Source organism: Polypterus senegalus, chromosome 11 (assembly GCF_016835505.1).
Source record: "Polypterus senegalus isolate Bchr_013 chromosome 11, ASM1683550v1, whole genome shotgun sequence".
NCBI lineage: Eukaryota > Metazoa > Chordata > Cladistia > Polypteriformes > Polypteridae > Polypterus > Polypterus senegalus.
The window spans coordinates 19,395,363-19,417,199 of NC_053164.1; the positions used below are offsets into that span (position 1 = coordinate 19,395,363).

Genomic DNA, 21,837 nt, shown 5'->3' on the forward strand with positions numbered 1-21,837 from the left:
ACTCACGGATGTCAACGGAATAACGAAAGGGGTGGTGGACAGTGTCACGCTGGTTAGCTCCTGAGGCCTGGTTAGAGAATGAGATTGCCGAAGATAAAAGGTACGTGCCTACGTAACATTTGAATTAAAGAAAGACAGTGAGTAAAATGAATGACAACGTAACAGCATGCTCCGGAAATTATTATTGTTACATTTTAGCCGGCGAGTGGTGCGCGTCTCACAGTTGTACCGTGGCTTGCTCACATGTCAGTGAAGTGATCTCTATTTATGCTTTAAAGAGCCTGGATACCTATGTGTCCCCCTTTTATAACCATTGCTCCGTGTATATTGCCTTACTCTTTGGATTGCCACAAAGCAACCTGTGAGATTGGAGAAAGGTTGAGAAGACATCGTGAGAGGAAACGACAGCGTCGTGAAAACGAGACGGACTGTGAACGGACAGAAGCTGAAATGCTCCTACACCACCACATAATTACTATTCGGACAGTGATTCCAAGTAGGCCGTTCCTATCGAATCAATGTCCAAGGGTTTCCTTTTGTAATTTTGTTTCCCTTATAAAAAATCATAATGCTGTACGACGAAGGGCCCAGTTCACGACTGGCAGCCGCATTTAAACAGGGAGCCACAAGGGACTTTCCACAAGTCAGTGCATGAAATTTCTTCCTCGGTAAACTGTAAGTGCTGTTAGTGTGAAGTGGAAGTGTCAAAGAACAACAACAGCTCAGCCATGAGGTGCTAGACCATTCAAACTCACAGAGGGAGGCCACCGAGTGCTGTAGCACACAGCATGTAAAAATCGTCTCATTTCCATGGCATCACTCAAATTGCCTCTGAAAGTACCATCAGCACAAGAACTGTGCGTCATGAGTTTCATGAAATGGGTTTCCATGGCTAAGCAGCTGCACAAAAGCCTAAAATCATTATGTGTAATGCCAGTCATCAGCTGCAGTGGCCACCATTGAACTCTGGAGCTGTGGAAACAACTTTTCTGGAGTTGTAAATCACTACCTGACAAGCTGATGGAGAAATCGGAGCTTGGTGGATGCCGTTAAAATGCTACTTTCCAGACTGCCTAGTGCCTAATGTAAAGCTTGGTGGAGGACTACACAAAGCCAGTTCCAGAAAGACATGAAGGAAGTTGAGCGGCCTGCACAGAGCCCTGACCTCAACCCTACTGAACAATTTTTGGTTTGAACTGGAACAAAGATTGAGAGCCAAGTCTTCTTGTCCAACATAAGTACCTGGCACTACGAAGAGCACAAATTCCCACAGACACAACTTGTGGAAAGAAGGCTGGAGGCCAACTCTGGATTAAGGCCCATCATTTTGGAATGAGATGTCCAACAAACTTATATATCATAGGTGTGATGATCAGGTGTTCACAAACATTTGGCCATATAGCAAATATGATATCCACATATAAAAAGGTTTCAATAAGTTAAGATGTGCTATCTAATGACGCTTTTCCACTGCGTAGTACGGCACGACACGGTTCAGTTCAGCTCACTTTTGGGGGGTTTTCCACTGGGAACAGTACCTGGTCCTTTTTTTAGTACCACCTCAGCCGAGGTTCCAAGCGCCGAACCGTTACCAAAGCGTGGCGGTAAACTCTGCTGGTCACTGATGGGCCGGAGAAAATCGTCATTACTGCGTCACTGAACTTGCGACACAAGACACAACAGACCCGCTAGATTTTTAGCACAGCCAGCGAAGGTTCAGACGCACCATTTTGTTTTAACCAAAAATGGCTGTTTCGTGGTCTATTGAGGAAGTACAGACGTACAGACAAACTTCTTCGTCTTGCTGTTAAAAACATCCACATGCCGAGAATGAAGAACACCATTCCGTCGATATGCTCCATTGTTATGTGTTTGTTTGTGGCGTGTTTACGATGATGTCACGGCAGTAGAGGCGGCGCAACTATAACGACACGTGAATAATCCCGCCCACTCTAAAGCGGTACTAAACTGCAGTCAAAACGCAAACCGAGCCGAACTGAGCCGAACCAAGGTGAGCTGTACTGAACCGTGCTGTGCCGTACTATGCAGTGGAAAAGCGCCATAACTGGGTTATATTGGTTTTATATAGTACCATTATGTGTGTTTTAAATATTACCATTTACCTCTATGTAAGACAGACGGACAGTGTGAAGGTCAGCAGGGCACAGAAGTGCACTGCAGGGGTATTTTTCTCCCACCCCAGAGCTAGTGGGGACTACTCTTAGAACAAAGCCAATAAGTTGTCTGGGGGTTAGTAGGGAATCCTGTGCAGATGGGAAGGTAATGTGCCCCTTGGGGGTCAGTTGGCCTGGGCTAGAGGCCAACATACTGCACTGTGGTTGGTCGGCAACACTGTCATAATGGGACATAAGGAATCATCCGGGAATTGGAAATCCCAACCCAGATAGATGGCCAGAGGCAAACAAGAGACCACCTATTCGTTTATTGTTCTGCTTTAATGCAAGTTTGTGCCCAGTACCTTGTGGAGATCTTTTGTTTTCCTGTAATAACTCCATTGTTACTGGATGTCTGAAGTGTCATTGGGTTATTTGGAGTGTTGGCTTTGCTCAAGAGTGCCCAGTTCCACCGGTCACAACAGTTGTGAAAAGTAGACAACTATGAAAATCACAAGAAAGAGATGGGAAATATAAGAAATTGCTATGTCAGATAGATAGAAAGGCAGTTTAAAAGACAGAAAGAGACAAATGGGTAAGTCACAATAATATGCATATATAGTGCCTTGCTCACCTGTGTTATACAGTGACTTTTACATCCGGCTTGTTTCTGAATATTTAAAACAGCTGTATGTGAGATGGAATGCTATGAAAATGACTATAGGAGAGCACTATATAGGACATATGGATACAAAAAGTACAATATGGGAAAAGCCAATATGAAAGGCACTATAAAATATACACTGTATACAGTACATGCCTGTCAAGAATCTCCCAAACTTATATAGTAGCATTCAAATCAGCCCTTTTATAATGCTGGTCATATCTCGGATTTTACACAGATAATCCCTGAAGCAGCGGGGTGGCACAGCATAATCCAATGTAAATTTTTCCTCCATTAAAACAAGGGAGGTTCGAGAACCATAAATAAAAAGACAGAAATCAGCATCCTTTCAAATGGTAAATAAAGACGGCAACTTGCATCCTCCTCTAATCGTAATTTGTCAAATGCTGAAGCTAGGGAAAAAAGAAATGCTTGGAAGTAATGAATTAGCACAAAAAGCCATGATGGGAGAACTTTTTGAACAGAAATGCAGACTTACAGCAAAGAGCCGGTCCGGGAATGTTGGCCACAAGGGATGAGAATTATGGGAAAAGCTGACTTTGCAGGGGAACAGGAGACGGGGGAGGAGGGGGGACTGGAGGGCCGTTGATTTTCCACAGAACAGCAGCTTGGGAGTTCTGAAAAGAGCCTTTTTCTTACCGCCCTTACATGCCTGATTTTCGTCTGCCCGCATTTTGAACTGCATACTCCGAGAGCGCAGAGGTCATTCTGACCACCTCATAACACGGATTCAAGTGAGTGAGTCTGTTGTTTCAGACTGGAAGGGTTGCTGGTGACTAAATAGCTTGGCCCGCACCCCTCAGCATTTTAAAAGTGAATGTGGCTGTAATGGTGGCGGTTTTACGATGGGTGAGAGTTTAAGTTGGGTACAAAATAGCAGGGGACCATTATTTTGTTTTTTATTTTTTTCTATCTAAGCATATTTTTCACTAAATTTTAAAGGACTGGCCACTTTGTTCAAATTCCATGTATGCTTATTTATTAATGCACTCAGTGTCACCATCTGACCCCTTGGGCCCAAGTAAGCCAAATCAGGACCCCAGCATTCCATAGCAACCATAAGCCATGCTACTGGAAGAAAGGGAATGTGGAAATGTGGGCTGCAGAGACAGAGATATTGTGAAGCTGGTGAAGTTTAGGTGTCAGGGCCGAGCACACACTGTGTCCAAGCAATCTGTTCACATTTGTGTAAAATTTGCAAAAAAGTAAGATATTTTAATGGCCACTGCCTCTTTCCACTTCAACATCTCCCCTGTCACACTTCTCCTGATGTCTGGTGACATGGAGTGTGTCTGCAGTCTCCATCAGGTGCTCCCAGACGCTGAGGCATTCCTCTCGCCTCAGAGGAAATAAGTCAGCAGACCTGTTGAAGGCTGCATTTGATACCGTATCTTGAATACTACACTTTGTCTCTTCAAGGGGTGGCTGGGTGGGCATCAGGCCACAGGCATTACTGGAATCTTGCTAAGAGGAAGTTGGTTTCTGGGAAGTGATGGGACCCATTTATGTGGTTCAAGGCCTGTTTGATGTACTTAGGTGTCACAGTAAAGAGACTGGCTTCCAAGAAAACTCTCTGTGCCAACTTGAGCATGTTGAGGAGGTGGGAACAGTGCTCAGTGCAAATTGAATCTCATTCCGTTTACAGGTAGACATAAGATGTCGGAGTTTAGGGTAAGAAGAGTATTACCATAGAAGAGGACCTTAAGGCAGACATAAAACTCCCACACGTACTCATCAATAAGACAGTGTATGAAGTGTAAAACACATTGGATTATTTAATTATGAATCTCAATACCATCTAACGCCAGTTTTAAAATACATCTCAACTGCTGTAGGTCTTCTTTTATAGAAAACATCTATGTCAATCAAGATATCCTTGTGGGGTGCAACATATCTTCGCTTTATAGGGGATACTTAGACACACTCTGATGGCACATGTAGGAGTCGGTGTCATGGCCCATGACAACCAGAAACGTCAGATAACTTGTCACCATTCAGGCTTCTCCACAGCATGCTGCCCTGTACAAAAAGCTCCCAGGACTTTTCTGGGTACCTGCTTATCCATTCCATGGACCACCTGGGTCTGTTGTGAGAGAATAATTTAGAGGTAACGCTACTTATGTATTTTGGTTTACAGTGCACATTGAAATATGTAAGCATTTGTTTTAGAAATATTATGAAGAGAACTACTGAAATGGTTAAGATGTACCAGGAGAAGGTTGATGTCATACACAACATGCATTAAGAGATGATCAGCAGATGTCCTTTAAACAGTAAGACTGGAACGTTGTAACATACACAGAGATTTGAAGGGTAAGAACTGAAGATAATGAACATGAGAAGAACAAGAGTGCGGTATAACTTTAATTTAAAGTAAATTTAAATTAATCAGTGCTGTTATATACATGCAGTTATTTCTAAAATGGACCTCTGCCCTCATTTCTTTGACCGTTCTGACCAAGCTGTAACAGACTGCTGTGATGAATGCTCCCTCTTTAGCCTTTGCTGAAAAGATAATAAGAGACACAATGGACAAGCTTCCTCCTGCCTGGTTTCTGACTCAAAGAGGTTTTATCAAACTTGTCCTAGTAGAGGATACATCTCTTTCTTTAATTAAGATGTCGATTTTATTCCACACTGTGCCTCAGTAAATTCATCTGAATGTCTCAGATGTGTAACCTGCCATCATTGTGCGTACCTGAACTGCAGAGACACCATGTCAGAAATGAAACCCATCATATCAGTGATTGCATTTACATGGACACAAAAGGGCAGGATAAGGTGAGAAACCCGGTTAAGGCAGAAAACCTCTGTTCACATGCTTGAGTCCACTTCTGGAGTGGCAAATCCCTAAGATGTCATGAAATAGTGCAACAATAGATGTCGTCATTGGTTGCTGTGAATCCTAAAATGAGCATAAGGCCAATGACCATTTTTTATAAATGCGTTAAGTCCTTCATGTGCTCTGAAGTAAGTAACATTCACCCCACTTTGTTGAGTCACCAATGATTTGCAGTTATAATCACTGACCACTGCGTCACCCAACGATACTGTTTCAGCTCATCTATAACAAATAGCTGGAAGATAACTAAACGGATAGTTTATTATGTTTCTGTTACCAGACATGTAGCACACTCTTTTCTACTTGGTTATGTGACCGAGCCCTGCAAAGGTGTGGCATGCCAATACGTGTGCTTCTTGACTAACCCCAAGTGCTGCTGGGATAATAATAATGCAGGTATTGTTTACAACAGACTGTAAGTATTGCATTACATTACTCATTGCTTTAAAAAGTAATCGGACTACATAACACACATTACTATTTTACGTGTTGCCCTGCTGAGTTTAGCATTTAAATTTACCGACTTCCAAAATACTGAGACAAAATATTTCTTCTGAACATTTCCCTCAAGAAATTTATCTTGTGGACATTGCTACCTTTGGCAGCTGAAAGCATGCGAGTGCAACGGACATGCGGAGACTACAAAATTCTTAACTGTATCCCAGTTATCTTTCACACGGCTAAATAAATGGGTTACTCATGGAGAAATCGACATATGTTAACCAGGTTTCTCAGAGACCAAAGACAAGGGTTCACGTGGCATTTTAGAAACCAGATTTCTGTGAATACCTCGTGCCACCAAGCCCCAAACCCCAGACCCAATAAAGTGACAGGTCCAAATAATGGATTTTTTGCACATTATATAATGAAGCTTGGCCAATATCATATAAAACAATGAAACTCTTTCTTTTCCTTCCGCCTCCTGTTGGGTGTCACCCCCATTGCCTCCTGACTAACTCCACAAGGTAAGGCAGCAGACTCCTTTTATACTGGAAAAGGAATGGCTTCCGATGACCAGGCATGAGTCTTGGGGTGCACTCCTGTGTTGTTTGAGAACCAGGGCAGTCCTCCCCCAACAGCGCCCTCTTGCGGCACCCAGGAACCCAGACAGGGTTGCACATCTGGACTCCAGGTCCCATGAACTTCAAGGTGGGATATCTTCAGCGGACCACTGCCCCCTAACATATGGGGGATGGAGCTGCTCTTGGCCTCCAGTTTCTACTCATACATCCCAGTAAGAGGTCTTAAAGGCTGGGATGCCCGTCTGTCTTCCATGGCACTCACACTAGGTTAGTAAAATACATGTAAACACATTTATTGTCATATGAAGAGGTGATCAATGAGTGTGTGGCTAAAAAAATGCCATAAAAAAGTAGTGTAAAAGTGTGTCATCAGAGTGTGTCACAATACACAACTTTAATCATCCTAAATGTTCTGTTTAATTGAAGAGAATTATATAAGGGATAACAGCCGAAAGCAGTTTGTTTCCACTGGCAGTTTCCGAGTCCATGGCGGGGCAGGTTTCAGCCATCTTTAGTTGAGATCGAGGGCTTCATCAGCATTTGGTCTGGAAGCCTACAGACTGGACGTGCCAGTGCTGATTGGAGCACTGGTGATGTTTAAAGGGCTGATACCGCTGGGCTCCATTTCTATTAGGCAGTTTGGAACTGCTTTCTCTTTCGGTGGGTTTTAAAAAATGTGTGCTTTTACTGTATGTGTACTCATTATGTCACCAGTAATGTGCTACGTTTGTAATTGCATTTACTTGTGAACTTATTACAGCACTCTGACCCAGCACTAGGAAGAATGTCCTATAAAAATAAACCAAACTTAATTAAATTGAACTATGAACTGTCTGAATATTTCAGCAATGATCAGCGGTTCTAATTCACTCATCACCTGTTTGAAATGTCTGACAGGCCAAGACGACTATTTTAATGACACATACAGTGGTGTGAAAAACTATTTGCCCCCTTCCTGATTTCTTATTCTTTTGCATGTTTGTCACACAAAATGTTTCTGATCATCAAACACATTTAACCATTAGTCAAATATAACACAAGTAAACACAAAATGCAGTTTTTAAATGATGGTTTTTATTATTTAGGGAGAAAAAAAAATCCAAACCTACATGGCCCTGTGTGAAAAAGTAATTGCCCCCTGAACCTAATAACTGGTTGGGCCACCCTTAGCAGCAATAACTGCAATCAAGCGTTTGCGATAACTTGCAATGAGTCTTTTACAGCTCTCTGGAGGAATTTTGGCCCACTCATCTTTGCAGAATTGTTGTAATTCAGCTTTATTTGAGGGTTTTCTAGCATGAACCGCCTTTTTAAGGTCATGCCATAGCATCTCAATTGGATTCAGGTCAGGACTTTGACTAGGCCACTCCAAAGTCTTCATTTTGTTTTTCTTCAGCCATTCAGAGGTGGATTTGCTGGTGTGTTTTGGGTCATTGTCCTGTTGCAGCACCCAAGATCGCTTCAGCTTGAGTTGACGAACAGATGGCCAGACATTCTCCTTCAGGATTTTTTGATAGACAGTAGAATTCATGGTTCCATCTATCACAGCAAGCCTTCCAGGTCCTGAAGCAGCAAAACAACCCCAGACCATCACACTACCACCACCATATTTTACTGTTGGTATGATGTTCTTTTTCTGAAATGCTGTGTTCCTTTTACGCCAGATGTAACGGGACATTTGCCTTCCAAAAGTTCAACTTTTGTCTCATCAGTCCACAAGGTATTTTCCCAAAAGTCTTGGCAATCATTGAGATGTTTCTTAGCAAAATTCAGACGAGCCCTAATGTTCTTTTTGCTTAACAGTGGTTTGCGTCTTGGAAATCTGCCATGCAGACCGTTTTTGTCCAGTCTCTTTCTTATGGTGGAGTCGTGAACACTGACCTTAATTGAGGCAAGTGAGGCCTGCAGTTCTTTAGACGTTGTCCTGGGGTCTTTTGTGACCTCTCGGATGAGTCGTCTCTGCGCTCTTGGGGTAATTTTGGTCGGCCGCCAGTCCTGGGAAGGTTCACCACTGTTCCATGTTTTTGCCATTTGTGGATAATGGCTCTCACTGTGGTTCGCTGGAGTCCCAAAGCTTTAGAAATGGCTTTATAACCTTTACCAGACTGATAGATCTCAATGACTTCTGTTCTCATTTGTTCCTGAATTTCTTTGGATCTTGGCATGATGTCTAGCTTTTGAGGTGCTTTTGGTCTACTTCTCTGTGTCGGGCAGCTCCTATTTAAGCGATTTCTTGACTGAAACAGGTGTGGCAGTAATCAGGCCTGGGGGTGGCTACAGAAATTGAACTCAGGTGTGATACACCACAGTTAGGTGATTTTTAACAAGGGGGCAATTACTTTTTCACACAGGGCCATGCAGGTTTGGATTTTTTCTCCCTAAATAATAAAAACCATCATTTAAAAACTGTATTTTGTGTTTACTTGTGTTATATTTGACTAATGGTTAAATGTATTTGATGATCAGAAGCATTTTGTGTGACAAACATGCAAAAGAATAAGAAATCAGGAAGGGGGCAAATAGTTTTTCAAACCACTGTATGACTTTTGGTTTCTAATTAAGAAATTAGTTGGAAAGAAAACCTGTTTCCACACTGGGGGCCTTGGCATCTCAAAATTGGCTCAGTGTTTGCCCTGCAAGTAAGCAGAGTCCCATCCAGCACTGTCTTACTCCTTTGCAGCACTGGAATTAACCAATGACTGATGTGTGGCACAGAAAGTTAAACCCAAATTATTTTACAACAGCACCTTTGGCAATGTGTATCAAAACAAAGTTAAATGACCTCAGACTTGCTAAAAATGTGCTACACGTGGGCAATCAAGTGAGGCATCTCCTGTCTAGATTGTGGGCATGGGTCCCGAGTTATTATGGTCTGTGTGCGTAAATGACAGGAAAAATCCATCCAGAAACCCAGGTGTCTGTAAACATCAGGATGAATGTGAGCATTGATGTCCATGTTATGAGCGAATGTTCCGAGCGAAAACACAAAATAGGAAAACAACATCTGCTCGGAAATATTTTTCAGGGCACCCATGAAGTCACTCCCTTAGCAAACTGATTCTGGATGAAACTGAGCCAGCAAGGAGTGGTTCAAATTTAAAGGACAAGAGCTGCAGAGGTTTTCCATGGCGCTACATCAGCGGCCTTCACTCTGGCTGTTTGGCATAAGACAGAACGGCAGCCTCTTTAAAGCAGGCTCAGTTCCCTAAATCCCCTTCTACTGAATCTTGTTAAAAGGTGTTAATCTTATTTGAGGTCTTCTCAGTGGTGTTGGCTTCCTTCATTTTATTTCTACATCTCAGGTGTTATGGAAGCGTCGGGACTAATCTCTCAATTTCTTATTTGAGGGGAAAATAAAGACAGTCACGGTGCCTTCTGCATTGTCCACTGTGGAAAGATGACACAAGAAATGAAAGCGGCCTCTTTATACTTGACAGAACACAAGAGTGTTATTATTATCTGATTCATTAAAGGAAAATAAAGACAGTGGTGGATGCAGGTCATTTAAGTCTCTATTTCAGGGAAGGCTTTTAAGAGCAAACTGGGGAAAAAATTTCTGGTTGCACTGTGTCCTTACTGTTTGTCTTTATGACTCCATTGTGCACTAAATTTGAAGAGAAAGGCCTTGGCAGTTCATGGTCCTGCCCTGCACTCCAGAAGACAGCACTGCAGGCATCCCACAGGCTGGTGAGTGCAGCCCACTTCAGAGTACAGAGGACCCTGCAATTGTGGCCGAGTGCCACAATTTAATGGACTAACTGCCAAAAAGATGAAAAGTTGTACGTGGAGACCTGAATCACCTGCACTGCATAAAATTGGTCTATAGATCACTCCCATGTACCCTCATAGCTGTATGAGGTTGTGATGCCCCTTTACAGGACTGGTGATTACATTAGAACAATCTAGATGAGAACATGCCATTCAGGCCAACAGTCCTACCCACTTAATTCTTCTAAAATAACATTGTGTTTTTGAAGTCTCTAAAGTTCTACTGTCTACCATACCCTTTGGTAGCTTGTTCCAGGTGTCTGTGGTTCTCTGTGTAAAGAAAATCTTCCTAATGTTTGTGTGAAGTTTACCCTTAAGAAGTTTCTAACTATATCCCCGTGTTTTGATGAACTTGTCTTAAAGTCACAGTCTCGAGCCACTGTTCTAATTCCCTTCATAATTTAAACACTTCTATCATGTCAACTCTTAGTCTCCATTTGCTTAAGCTGTAAATGCTCGGCTCTTTTAATCTTCCCTCATAACTCATCCTCTGTAGCCCTGGAATCAGCCAAGTCACTCTCCTCTCGACTTTTTTTAGTGCTGCTATGTACTTTTTGTAGACCAAAACTGCACACAGTACTCCAGATGATGCCTCACCATTATAAAGTTCAGCAAAACCCCCTACTTATACTCCACAAATCAAGGCGCTATATAACCACACATTCTGTTAGCCTTCTTAATGGCATCTGAACACTGTCTGACAGTTGATAAAGCTGAGTCCACCACGACTCCTAAATCCTTCTCATAAGGTGTACTCTCGATTTTCCGACCGCCCATTGTGCATTCAAACCTCACATTTTTACTTCTTATGTGTAATACTTTACATTTACTGACATTAAATTTCATCTGCCACAAATCTGTCCAAGTCCCTTTGTAAAGGTTCAACTGATTCCAGATTATCTGCCAATCCTCCTAGCTTGTTATCTCCAAATTCAACCAGCTAGTTATTTATATTTCCATCCCAATTATTTCTATATGTTAAAAACAGCAGCAGCCCCAGCAACGACCCCTGCTGGACATCACTGTTAACATCAACCGGTGCTGATAAGGTTCCTTACACCAATTTTTCACTCATCTACACACCACACCCTAAACTCCCACTTCTTTTAGTTTGATGCCGAACCTCTCATGTGGCACCTTATCAAAAGCTTTCTGAACGTCCACACAAATAATATCATATGCTCCACTTTGATCATATTCTTTTGTTGCATCCTTACAGAATTCCAGCATGTTAGTAAAATGTTGAGCTCCCTTTTCTGAACCCATGCTTGACATCCTAAGGCCTTTCCCAGGATGATAACAGCTTTGTAGTTATGCAGTTGATTACCTCACTAAGTGGCCAGAATCCTTTGCTGTTCCTGACCAGAGTTAACACCACAGCCCCAAAGGGAATGCCGCCATATGCAAAATGGAGCGGTGTTTGTCACTAGTGTAGGGACCAACATCCCGCACCGTTTGTGACTGAAATAACTTCCAGATACAAAGCAGTAATAATTCAATTGTGATGAAAGACACAGAGAGGCACAGCTCCACTCTTGAGATGCTCTGCCTTGTGGCTAGACAGCGGCCATTGGTCAGGTCCCTTCTGATTGTAGTGCTTGGTATTCAAAAGAAGTGTGCGAGAGGGCTAGTGGTGCTGATGCTCTGTGTACTCCAGCACTGCAGTACAACTTTTACCTTCAGTTTAAGACCTCAACTTTTGAGTTCACCACATTTTTCAATTCAGGCGACTGCGGACGTGAATCCAGTTTACCGGAGTGCTGCTAAAGCTGGTCGGCTCAACATGATGTGATTACAGTGGATCTGGAAGACTTCAGACCCCTTCACTTTGTGCACACTTTACTGTATTGTAGATTTCATTTGAAATTGATACATTTGCCATTTTTGTCCTTAAACCTACACAAAATCACCCATAATGACAAAGTGAAAACACATTGTAGAAAGGTTTATAAATTACAAGTATAACTAGGGGGCTCTGCCCCCTGCTCGCTTCGCTATAAACTCAGCATGGCGCTACACGCTAGCCACTTGGCAGCTCTGCCGCTCGCATATAGGGAAATGGATGTACAATTTAAACAGATTGATATTTTAATGGGAATTGTTACATATGCATAATAGAACTAACCATTCTAAATTACAGCGAGTAATTATCCATAGTAAAAAATAGTAAAACGTAATAAATTGAAAGAAAATTATGTTTCATGTTGCGTTAGAGGTATTTGTGGCGTTATACGTTTTCATTCTGTTTGGCTTTGAAATTAACACGCAAATACTTTTTAAACTTACACTTTTACTGTAAAACCTCGGTAAAAACAATTTTTTTTTAATTAACTTTTCATCAATATCGCTTTGAATTTTGATTTCGTGTTTGGACTTACATTGTGACAACGCCACATATAACTGACCATTTCTCTCTTATAAATAAACCGACTTTTTCGAATGTTTCTCCTTGTGATTTGTTAATTGTCATAGCAAAAGCTATTCTAATGGGAAACTGTAAATGTTTTAATACAAATGGCATATCAAGATCTCCTTTGGTGTCTAATGTTATCCGTGGAAGATGCAATACATTAGCTTTCTTGTCGCCTGTTAAAATTTTACATGTCAATGACGTGTAGCCGATCGTTAATTTTCACATTCATTTGTTTGACTTCATTGTTTCTCGGTGCTAGGATTACCCGTTTCGGGATGAAATTCATCAATACATCATAGACATAATAATCAATCAACAGACATAATAAGTCTTCTTTTATTGGGAACTTAAAGTGAGGAAAACGTAAAAATTTGTAAGAGCTGAGAGTGCAGGAACCGAGTCTGACAAAAGCATTTAAATGAATGAGAGGTGAGTGGACCATCACCGTGGGCCGTTAGCTAGAAATGGTTGAGAGGAGGCGGGACTTGACAAAATCTCTTGGCAAAAGTCCAACCCGCTATATCCTAACACAGGGTCACGGGGGTCTGCTGGAGCCAATCCCAGCCAACACAGGGCGCAAGGCAGGAAACAAACCCCAGGCAGGGCGCCAGCCCACCGCAGTATATAAGTATATAATAAGTTTATAAATACAATATCTGCAATCACTCATTCCTTTTAGTATTCGGAACCTTTGATGTGGCACTCTAAATTGTGCTCAGGTTCATCCTGTTTGCTTTAATTCTCCTTGAGATGTTTCTAGAACTTGATTGGAGTCCATTGTGGCAACCTGAATTGACTGGACATCATTTAGAAAGGCAGACATGTACCTGTGCATATGAGGTCCAACAATTCACACTGCATGTCAGGAAAAAACCAAGGGGTCCAGGAAACTTCCTGTAGGCCTCCACAATCAAGTTGTGGTGGGGCACAGATCAGGGCAAAGGGAAGACATTTGTAAAGCTTTGATTGTTCCCAGGAGCACAGTGACCTCATAAATTGTGAAATGGAAGAAGATTCCAACTACCAGGTCTCTTGCAAACATTGGCCATTCAGCCAAATTGAATATCTAGGCAAAGAAGAGAGGGAGGTGACCAAGAATCCAATGGTCACTATAAAAGAGCTTCAAAAATGTCCTGCTCTCCTGCTAGGAGAACCTGTTGGAAGAACAACCATCTGAGAAGAGCCCCATCAAATAGGGAGAGCTCTCTTGAGTAAAAGGCAAATATAAAGGACTCTGAGATTATGAGGTAAAAGATTCTCTGGTCCGATGAGACAAAAATTGAAGTCTTTGGGCTGAATTCCAAGCACTATGTCTGGCAAAGACCAAACACTGCTCATACCACATCTCCAGTGAAACATGGCAGTGGCAACAGCGGCATGCTATAGGGGTAGAGTGACAGGGAGACTTCAGAACTGAGCGAATGATGATTGCTGTCAAATACAGAGGTGTCCATGAAGGAAACCTGCTCCAGAGTGAACACCAACTCAGACTGGGCTGACGGTTCACTTTTCAGCACAACAATGACCCAAAGTGCACAGTCAAGACAACACTGAAGTGGCATCAATACAAGTCTCTGAGTGTCTTTGAGTGGCCCACCCAAAGCTCACGCTTAAACCCAATAGAACTTCTGAGGAGAGACCTGAAGATGTCAGCTTACAGACGCTAACCATCCAGTCTCAGCCTGAGAGGATCTGCCAGGAAGAATGGGATAAACTGCAGGTGTGCAAAGCTTGTAGAGACCTACCAAGACGACTTGAAAATGGATCTGCTGACAAAGAGGCATCTACAAAGTACTGAATTAAGGGTCTCACAACACTTATGTATGAATGAGAGATTTTAGTTTGTAATTTTTATTACATTTGCAATCCTTTCTGTAATCATATTTTCACTTTGTCATTATGGGTTATTTAGTGTAGATTGATTGGATAAATGTGCCTTTTTTGCCTATCAAAGCGAAATCTACAACACAATAAAGTGTCCAGAAAATGAAGGCGTCTGAAGATTTCCTGAATCAGCTGTATTACTTGGACATGTGAGTATGAATTTCAATGGACTTCTTACATGTGACCATACTAAGACCATCACCACCACTTTCAAGAAATTTTCAAGTACAGAAGTACCCTCAAATAACTTCTTTTGAAGCAAACAGAAAAACAAATGATAATAGTTATTTTCTAAAGTACTTAGTTCTGAACCGGGTCACAAGTGGCTGCTGGAGCTTTTCCCAGTAGTAGAAGAAGAAGAAGAAGAAGAAGTAGAAGAAGAAGAAGAAGTAGAAGAAGTAGAAGAAGTAGAAGAACAACAACAACAACGTGAAAGGCAAAACTCCCAGAAACCTTTCTTTAAAAAATTGTAGTACTTTAATGGAATCAACATAATACTAACAACCAAAGGTAAAAAAAAAAAAAAATAACAAGCCACAAAACCAAAATTCTAAGCAGGACAGAAATTCTAAGCTTAGTGAGAAAGCAAACAGTCAGATATTTTCATAACTCACTAGAATGAACGCTGATACAGACAAGGGGAGCCAAAGACAGAGTGGCTAGACAAACATTTGAGGAGGCCTTAAAGAGGTGTCCAGGGGGCCACAGTGACAGCAGCAGGCCTTCTTCTGGAGTCTTTGCGAGTTTTTTTCTCCCCAGTGGCTTTCAGGCACTGAGATTGAGAGTGTGACAAGTTATATGGAAACAGGTGTAGAGACTGCTGACACTGTCCTGCTCCACTGACAGACCGAGTTGATCGTTCCTCCCCACACTATGCGATTCTTTAATTCCACCCGGGAGGTAAACGTTAACATTATACAAAGTTATTGTCTGTTATACCTGCATTGTTATCACTCTTTAATTTAATATTGTTCTTTATCAGTATGCTGCTACTGGAGTATGTGAATTTCCTCTTGGGATTAATAAAGTATCTATCTATCTATCTATTATATAGTGCCTTTGATGTCTATTTATCTCTATCTATCTATCTATTATATAGTGCCTTTGATGTTTATTTATCTATCTATCTATCTAAAGATTACAATCAGGTAAGCTCTTTTGTGCTTTGTTTTACATTAAATAAAATGCAGTTATGTGTTTAGAGCGTTTATACTGTAGGCTCCTTAACATGATGTGTACATGCGAGTCCAGTGAAATTCTTACTTGCACGTGTTGATCAACATGGTACACATCACCACTCTGCGGTGCCATAAGCAGTGAGCAGAACTACCTCAGCTCAAAGCCTCTCTAACATTTCCCTTGTTTATCATGGTGCCAGAGAGTGGTGACGTGATACAAGTTAATTCAACCTGCCATTAAGAATTACATGTGACAATAACTATCAACATTGTTACCTGTATGATTGGGTTCCCCCTTTTCCCTTGGCTCTACTTTTAAAACACTGGAAAGCAAATATAACAATAATTAACAAACTATTAATTCATAATGCAAATATGATTATGTTAAAAAAGGTAATAATTGGAGGATAAGTCCAACAACAAATATGAATGACATAAACAGTAAAAAATAAAATTAAACAAAGGGCAGGGATCAGACTTCAGCAAAGTCCTGACAAAGGAAGTCATGCATCCTGCCGGCGCTCCAAATGTATACACATGGAAGGAAGTGTGAAATGCATGCACGATTTGTCTATTAATTTGAAGAGCACCACCTTCAGACTAACTAAGAGAGCAGACGTGAATCTGAAATGAAGAAAAGGATTGCCAGCAGGAGAACCACTTTACACAGCTTCTAATCAGAGGGGATGTCAAACTCGACGTTGTGACAAATTTGCAAAAATTTCGAAAATCCTGTTTTGCTTGGTCATTCTGGAGTATTGAGTGTTTCTTGATGAGGGGGAAAAAAAGTGATCTTAAATGATTTTAGCACAAATGTAAAAGAAGTGAAGGGGTCCACAAACCTTCTGAAGCTGCTGTATACGGCCAGGGTTTTCATCTTTGTGTGACTTAACCGGAGTGGTGCAGCCATTATATGAACTGGGGATCGTTTGTAAAACACATTTTTTATTCGTAAATATTGTTGACTACCAGCATTGTCTAAATAATAAATAAAAGAGTGTGACTGTAAAAGCAACAAGAGGACTGTCTGGAAAAAATGTGCTTCTTGGCTGTGGATTCAAAGCCCCCAAAAGCTCCTGAAATATATAACACTAATTCCCTGGCTATGCCCCTTTTTAAAATGTCTCCCACGACAGTGATCATGTCAAGCAAGGCTCTCATAAGGAAGGAGGCTGTAAATACTGAAGTGTTCCTCCTATTATCATAACCCGACTAAAGTAGTGACTGCCATGAATTTGCCACCTGAGGCTGTTATTTTTATTAAATATTACCACCGGCGGCCCTAAAACTACCATAAAGACATTATTACTTATAGCGTCAGTCAAATCTCATTCACAAAGTGCTTTAGAAGTATATTCAAATTAAATGTTACTCCTCAGAATGGAATAGCTGTTACATTCGGAACACAGACTTATTATTTTATCATTTTCCTTTTATGCTAGGAGAGCTCAAATGTTGGCCAAGACAGCAGTAGGGGTCCAGCTCATTAAGTAATGAACTTGGAAGTCGCCCACAATGTAGACTTACAACTCAAAACAGCAGTGAAAAGTGGGCGGAAATCCTACATGTGGCTAAAAAAAAATGAAATCAAGGTGGCAAGAAAATGATGACCAGCCTCTGCAATGGCACCTTTGACCCAACAGTCGTTCTTCATGCACTGCAGAAACATAAATCCCAATGTCACCCCACATCAGCTCCGACAGCATGGCAGCCTGCCGAGCTGCACCTCGCCCCATGAATCGAGCTTTCCCGGGGCTGAAATACCTTGGTCTTGTCATCCACGACCCTCAGGCCATCTGCGGAAACCCAGAGAACCGCCTTCACCGATTTCTTCCCCATCTGAAAGTTAAAGAAAAACATTAATATTTTAATACAAGCCTTACAAACCCTCAGGCAGTTTAGAATCATCATAGATAGAGAGATAGATAGATAGATAGATAGATAGATAGATAGATAGATAGAGAGATAGAGAGATAGAGAGATAGAGAGATAGAGAGATAGAGGATAGAGAGATAGATAGATAGATAGATAGATAGATAGATAGATAGATAGATAGATAGATAGATAGATAGATAGATAGATAGATAGATAGATACTTTATTAATCCCAAGGGGAAATTCACATAATCCAGCAGCAGTATAATGATACAAAGAAACAATATTAAATTAATCTTCCAGCAATAAGCAGAAGAGTTACTCTTCTGGGTACCTGGGTACCCAAGCACATTTGTGTTCTTATTGGCACTACTATCCCGCTGCAGTCTACTGAATTTGACACTGAATACATTATAAAGGGTAGTCTGGTGGACAAGGGGGATTGTGGGCTGGTAATGGCAGGGGTCCAGGACAACTCTTTTAGTAAGAGACAAGAAGGGTAAACTGGCAGAAACATGCATGTCTCTATGCCATCGCAAATAGACAGATTCCACCACTTCATAGGTGTACTTATTGCCCAGAAAGAATTAGAAATGGGGCGCTCAAGAAGAGTAAGGAGGGGCAGACAGAAGGGTAACCTGGGAGGACAAGGCCAGAGCCCTGTTACAGTACTAGACGGTGGACCACGCACATTTGACATGGAAGGCTGCAGGGAGGTGAATGGGCATCCTGGCCAACAGAGAGCAGCACTTAGCCACTAGCTGACAGAGAGCAGGAACCCATCTGTTTTTTTAGCAAATTTTGTACTGTCATGATTAATAGAGAAACTAAACCTCCGGGAAGTCCCTCCACAGTCGACTATAACAAGACACAGTCACAGTAGTGATGACCACAGACAACTGACCTTCTTGGCCATTCTGATCAGGATTTGTAGTGGCCTTTGTGATCATGCCAGCAACAGTGCTGTAGACACGTGAAACTGCCCAAGGATTATTGTCAGCTCAGCAAAACTAGGAGCTGTGGTTAGGATGACCAAGGGTCAGAATAATAATAATAATAATACATTTTATTTATATAGCGCCTTTCCCATGCTCAAGGCACTTACAGAATATAAGAAAGAACGGCTGAGTATACAGTATATAGCATTGTACAAAGCAAATAAAGAAGATTAAGACAGTAAATTCAGAGAAAGCCTAACAGACAACAGAATTGATGGTCTCGCACACACATACATGCAGGTTACATGAGCATCTTGACAGAGAGGTAAACTGAGAGAAGGGTAATAAAGTCAAGTAGAGCTAAAAGCCTTCCTGAACAGATGAGTTTTGAGTTGTTTTTTTATAAGAATTCATGGAGTCAGCTGATCTGATTAATTTTGGTAGGTCATTCCAGAGTCTGGGCGCTATACAGCTGAAGGCCCTGCTGTCACCCATGGAGTGTAGATTAGTGTGGGGCACAACAAGATTATCAGAATCAGAAGACCTTAGTGAGCGGGCAGGCACATAGTGATGGAGAAGTCACTGATGTAGTTTGGCGCGAGGTCGTTTAAGGCTTTGTTGATTATTAGTAGGATTTTATATTCGATTCTATAAGACACAGGGAGCCAGTGAAGACGGAGCAGGATGGGTGTGATGTGCTCACTGCTGCTGGTTCGAGGAAAGACTGTTGGAGCAGAGTTTTGAATACGCTGGAGCTGCGATATAAGATTAGAAAGGGCAGTTACAATAATCGATGCGGGATGTGATAAAAGCATGGACAAGTTTCTCAGCGTTAGAAAAGGAGAGGAAGGAGCGAACACGGGATATGTTACGAAGATGAAAGTAAGAAAGTTTCTTAATGTGATTTATGTGGGTGGAGTAAGAAAGGGAGGAATCAAAAATGACACCAAGATTCTTTGCAGTAGAGGCAGGTCTGATGAGATCACCACCAAGATGGACTGGGAAGGAGCTCCAAGAAAAGTCCAAGAATACCAAGAAAGCCAAATAAAACGGAGTAACAGGAAACCAAAAGCAGCAAGATGAAATCAAAAAGTGACCATAACCAGCACAACCACTAAGAACATCAAAAGGTTTTGGATCCAGCGAGGGATAAATGCGGAGTGTTAATGTTTCTAACTGTCACGTGCAGCGTGATGATCGCAGTCATATGATCAACTATCCAAAAAAAAAACAAACTTTTTAACTTTAAGACCAACCATGAAAATCATTTCAGAAATAGACTTTTCATGTGCAAAGCTGACAAAAACTCATTAGGCTAATAGTGCAGAAAGGTGCTTTACAAATGAACAATGGATTGATTTAAAGGAGCTGGTGGGTGTGCTCTTTAAAACAGACGGTAGATTAAGTAAAGAAATGCAGTAGAGGCACTATATCAGCAGTGGCAGCTCTGTGAAGGATGGTCTTGTTGGTGCCCAAAATAAAACAGACAGTGAGAGTGCTTAATGCAAAGGGTGCTATACATTCACCGGCCACTTTATTAGGTACACCTGTTCAACTGCTTGTTGACACAAATATCTAAATCAGCCAATCACATGGCAGAAAATCAATGGAATTTAGGTCTGTAGACATTGTGATTGTCCAGGGTATGACGTGAAACTGCAGCCGGCCATGCAAGCGGTCCTCCAACTTACAGGGAAATCATGGGGGTTGGTGGCACGATTGGTAAAACATGAAATGCCTGACCTTTAGACCGTTTGTGTTTGAATACAAGTCAGAATACATTAACAAATCACTCCTTTTTGCTGGTATTAGCATTGTTCATACTGGAATTGGGGTTATGAATGGTACTAAATAAAATAATGACTGACAGGTAGATAATGCCTTGTAAAGAGCTCACTGAGGCTGCTTAAGCCAGTTCAGGGTCGTGTCTATCCTGGCAGAAATGCAGGAGTCAACCCTAGACGGGACACCAGTTCACAAGGGTCACTAACCCAGCACTCCCATCTGTAGGATTTGGAAATGAGGGGTTCACACAGTATGCTGGAGCTGAAGTAGCAGTCTTGTGGTTTAAACTGTGATGGTTTAAGGTGTTACAAAATGGACTCCTGGCTGAGGGGCATGGCTGTTAACGAAGAATGGGAGGGCAAGGTGAATTCAATGGAGATGGCGGGCTGACATGACCAATATGTTTAAATGGAGGGTGGTTAGAGGGAGTCCATATATGGTCAAATACAGGGATGCTGTTAAAGAGTTCAGATTATAGCATACTCGGGATCTTTCACTCCAGTTCAGAATTAATAAGGGCACCACTGGGCACAAATTCAAGAAGCAAACCCCACACAGCATGCACATCCATCTTCTGCACTCCCCTGGTTACCCTAGTCTGCTGGCCTCTGGGAATGTGATAGAGAGAGATACAAAGACACACGAAGAACATGCAAACTCTGCACAGAGAGAGACGGGAAACAGATTTTGAACCCAAGACTAATGAGACAGTGGAACTAAGCACTGTGGCACTGTGCTGCCCTGAAAAGAAATATAGAAAATAAAGACAGACAGTCTAATCTTTGAAGGGCTTTGTTACTTTGTCTATTAGATAAGGAGCTATATAAAATAAGTTAATTTCCTTTTGTAAAGGGTTTTGACCCAGTGCAGATAATGAAAGCAGCCAAAAACCAATAAATCCTCTATCTGAACTCGTAGCACCTCGTTTTTTTTTTTTTCCTTTTTTTTAACCAAGCCTGTTCCAGATTAAGATGAAAGAAGAGGAGTAATAATAGGGAAGGCTTTGGAGAACAAGCGACTTCCTGCTGTGCTGGCTTGGAAACCTTAAAACACAGAAAGCAGACATTAAGAGGGGATAAAGGAAAGCAAGAAAAGGCAGACGGGAACAAAAGGGGCAGACAAGAGGAAAAGAGAGCGGGGGAGAAGCAGGCACACAAAAGGAGAGAAAAAAGAGAAAAGAAGGGGAGTGAAAGCAGAAAAGCAAGACGAGCAAGTGCCGGCTTAATGTGAAAAACTCTTTGATACGCATGGATTTGTCTGACACAGCAGTGGTACGCGCAGCAACAGAAATTGTGTGTACCGGATGTAAGGCACCTTTTGGAGGACAACAATGG

The 21,837-nt window shown here is 41.7% G+C and overlaps 1 protein-coding gene across 1 annotated transcript in view; it reads right to left on the minus strand.

The window, feature by feature from the left end:
• The window catches only part of numbl (NUMB like endocytic adaptor protein), a 185,156-nt gene that overhangs the window by 51,451 nt on the left and 111,868 nt on the right, over positions 1 to 21,837 (minus strand). The window contains exon 4 of the mRNA XM_039768123.1: positions 17,671 to 17,745. Coding sequence (XP_039624057.1) covers positions 17,671 to 17,745 — 75 coding nt within the window. The remainder of the gene's footprint in view (positions 1 to 17,670; positions 17,746 to 21,837) is intronic.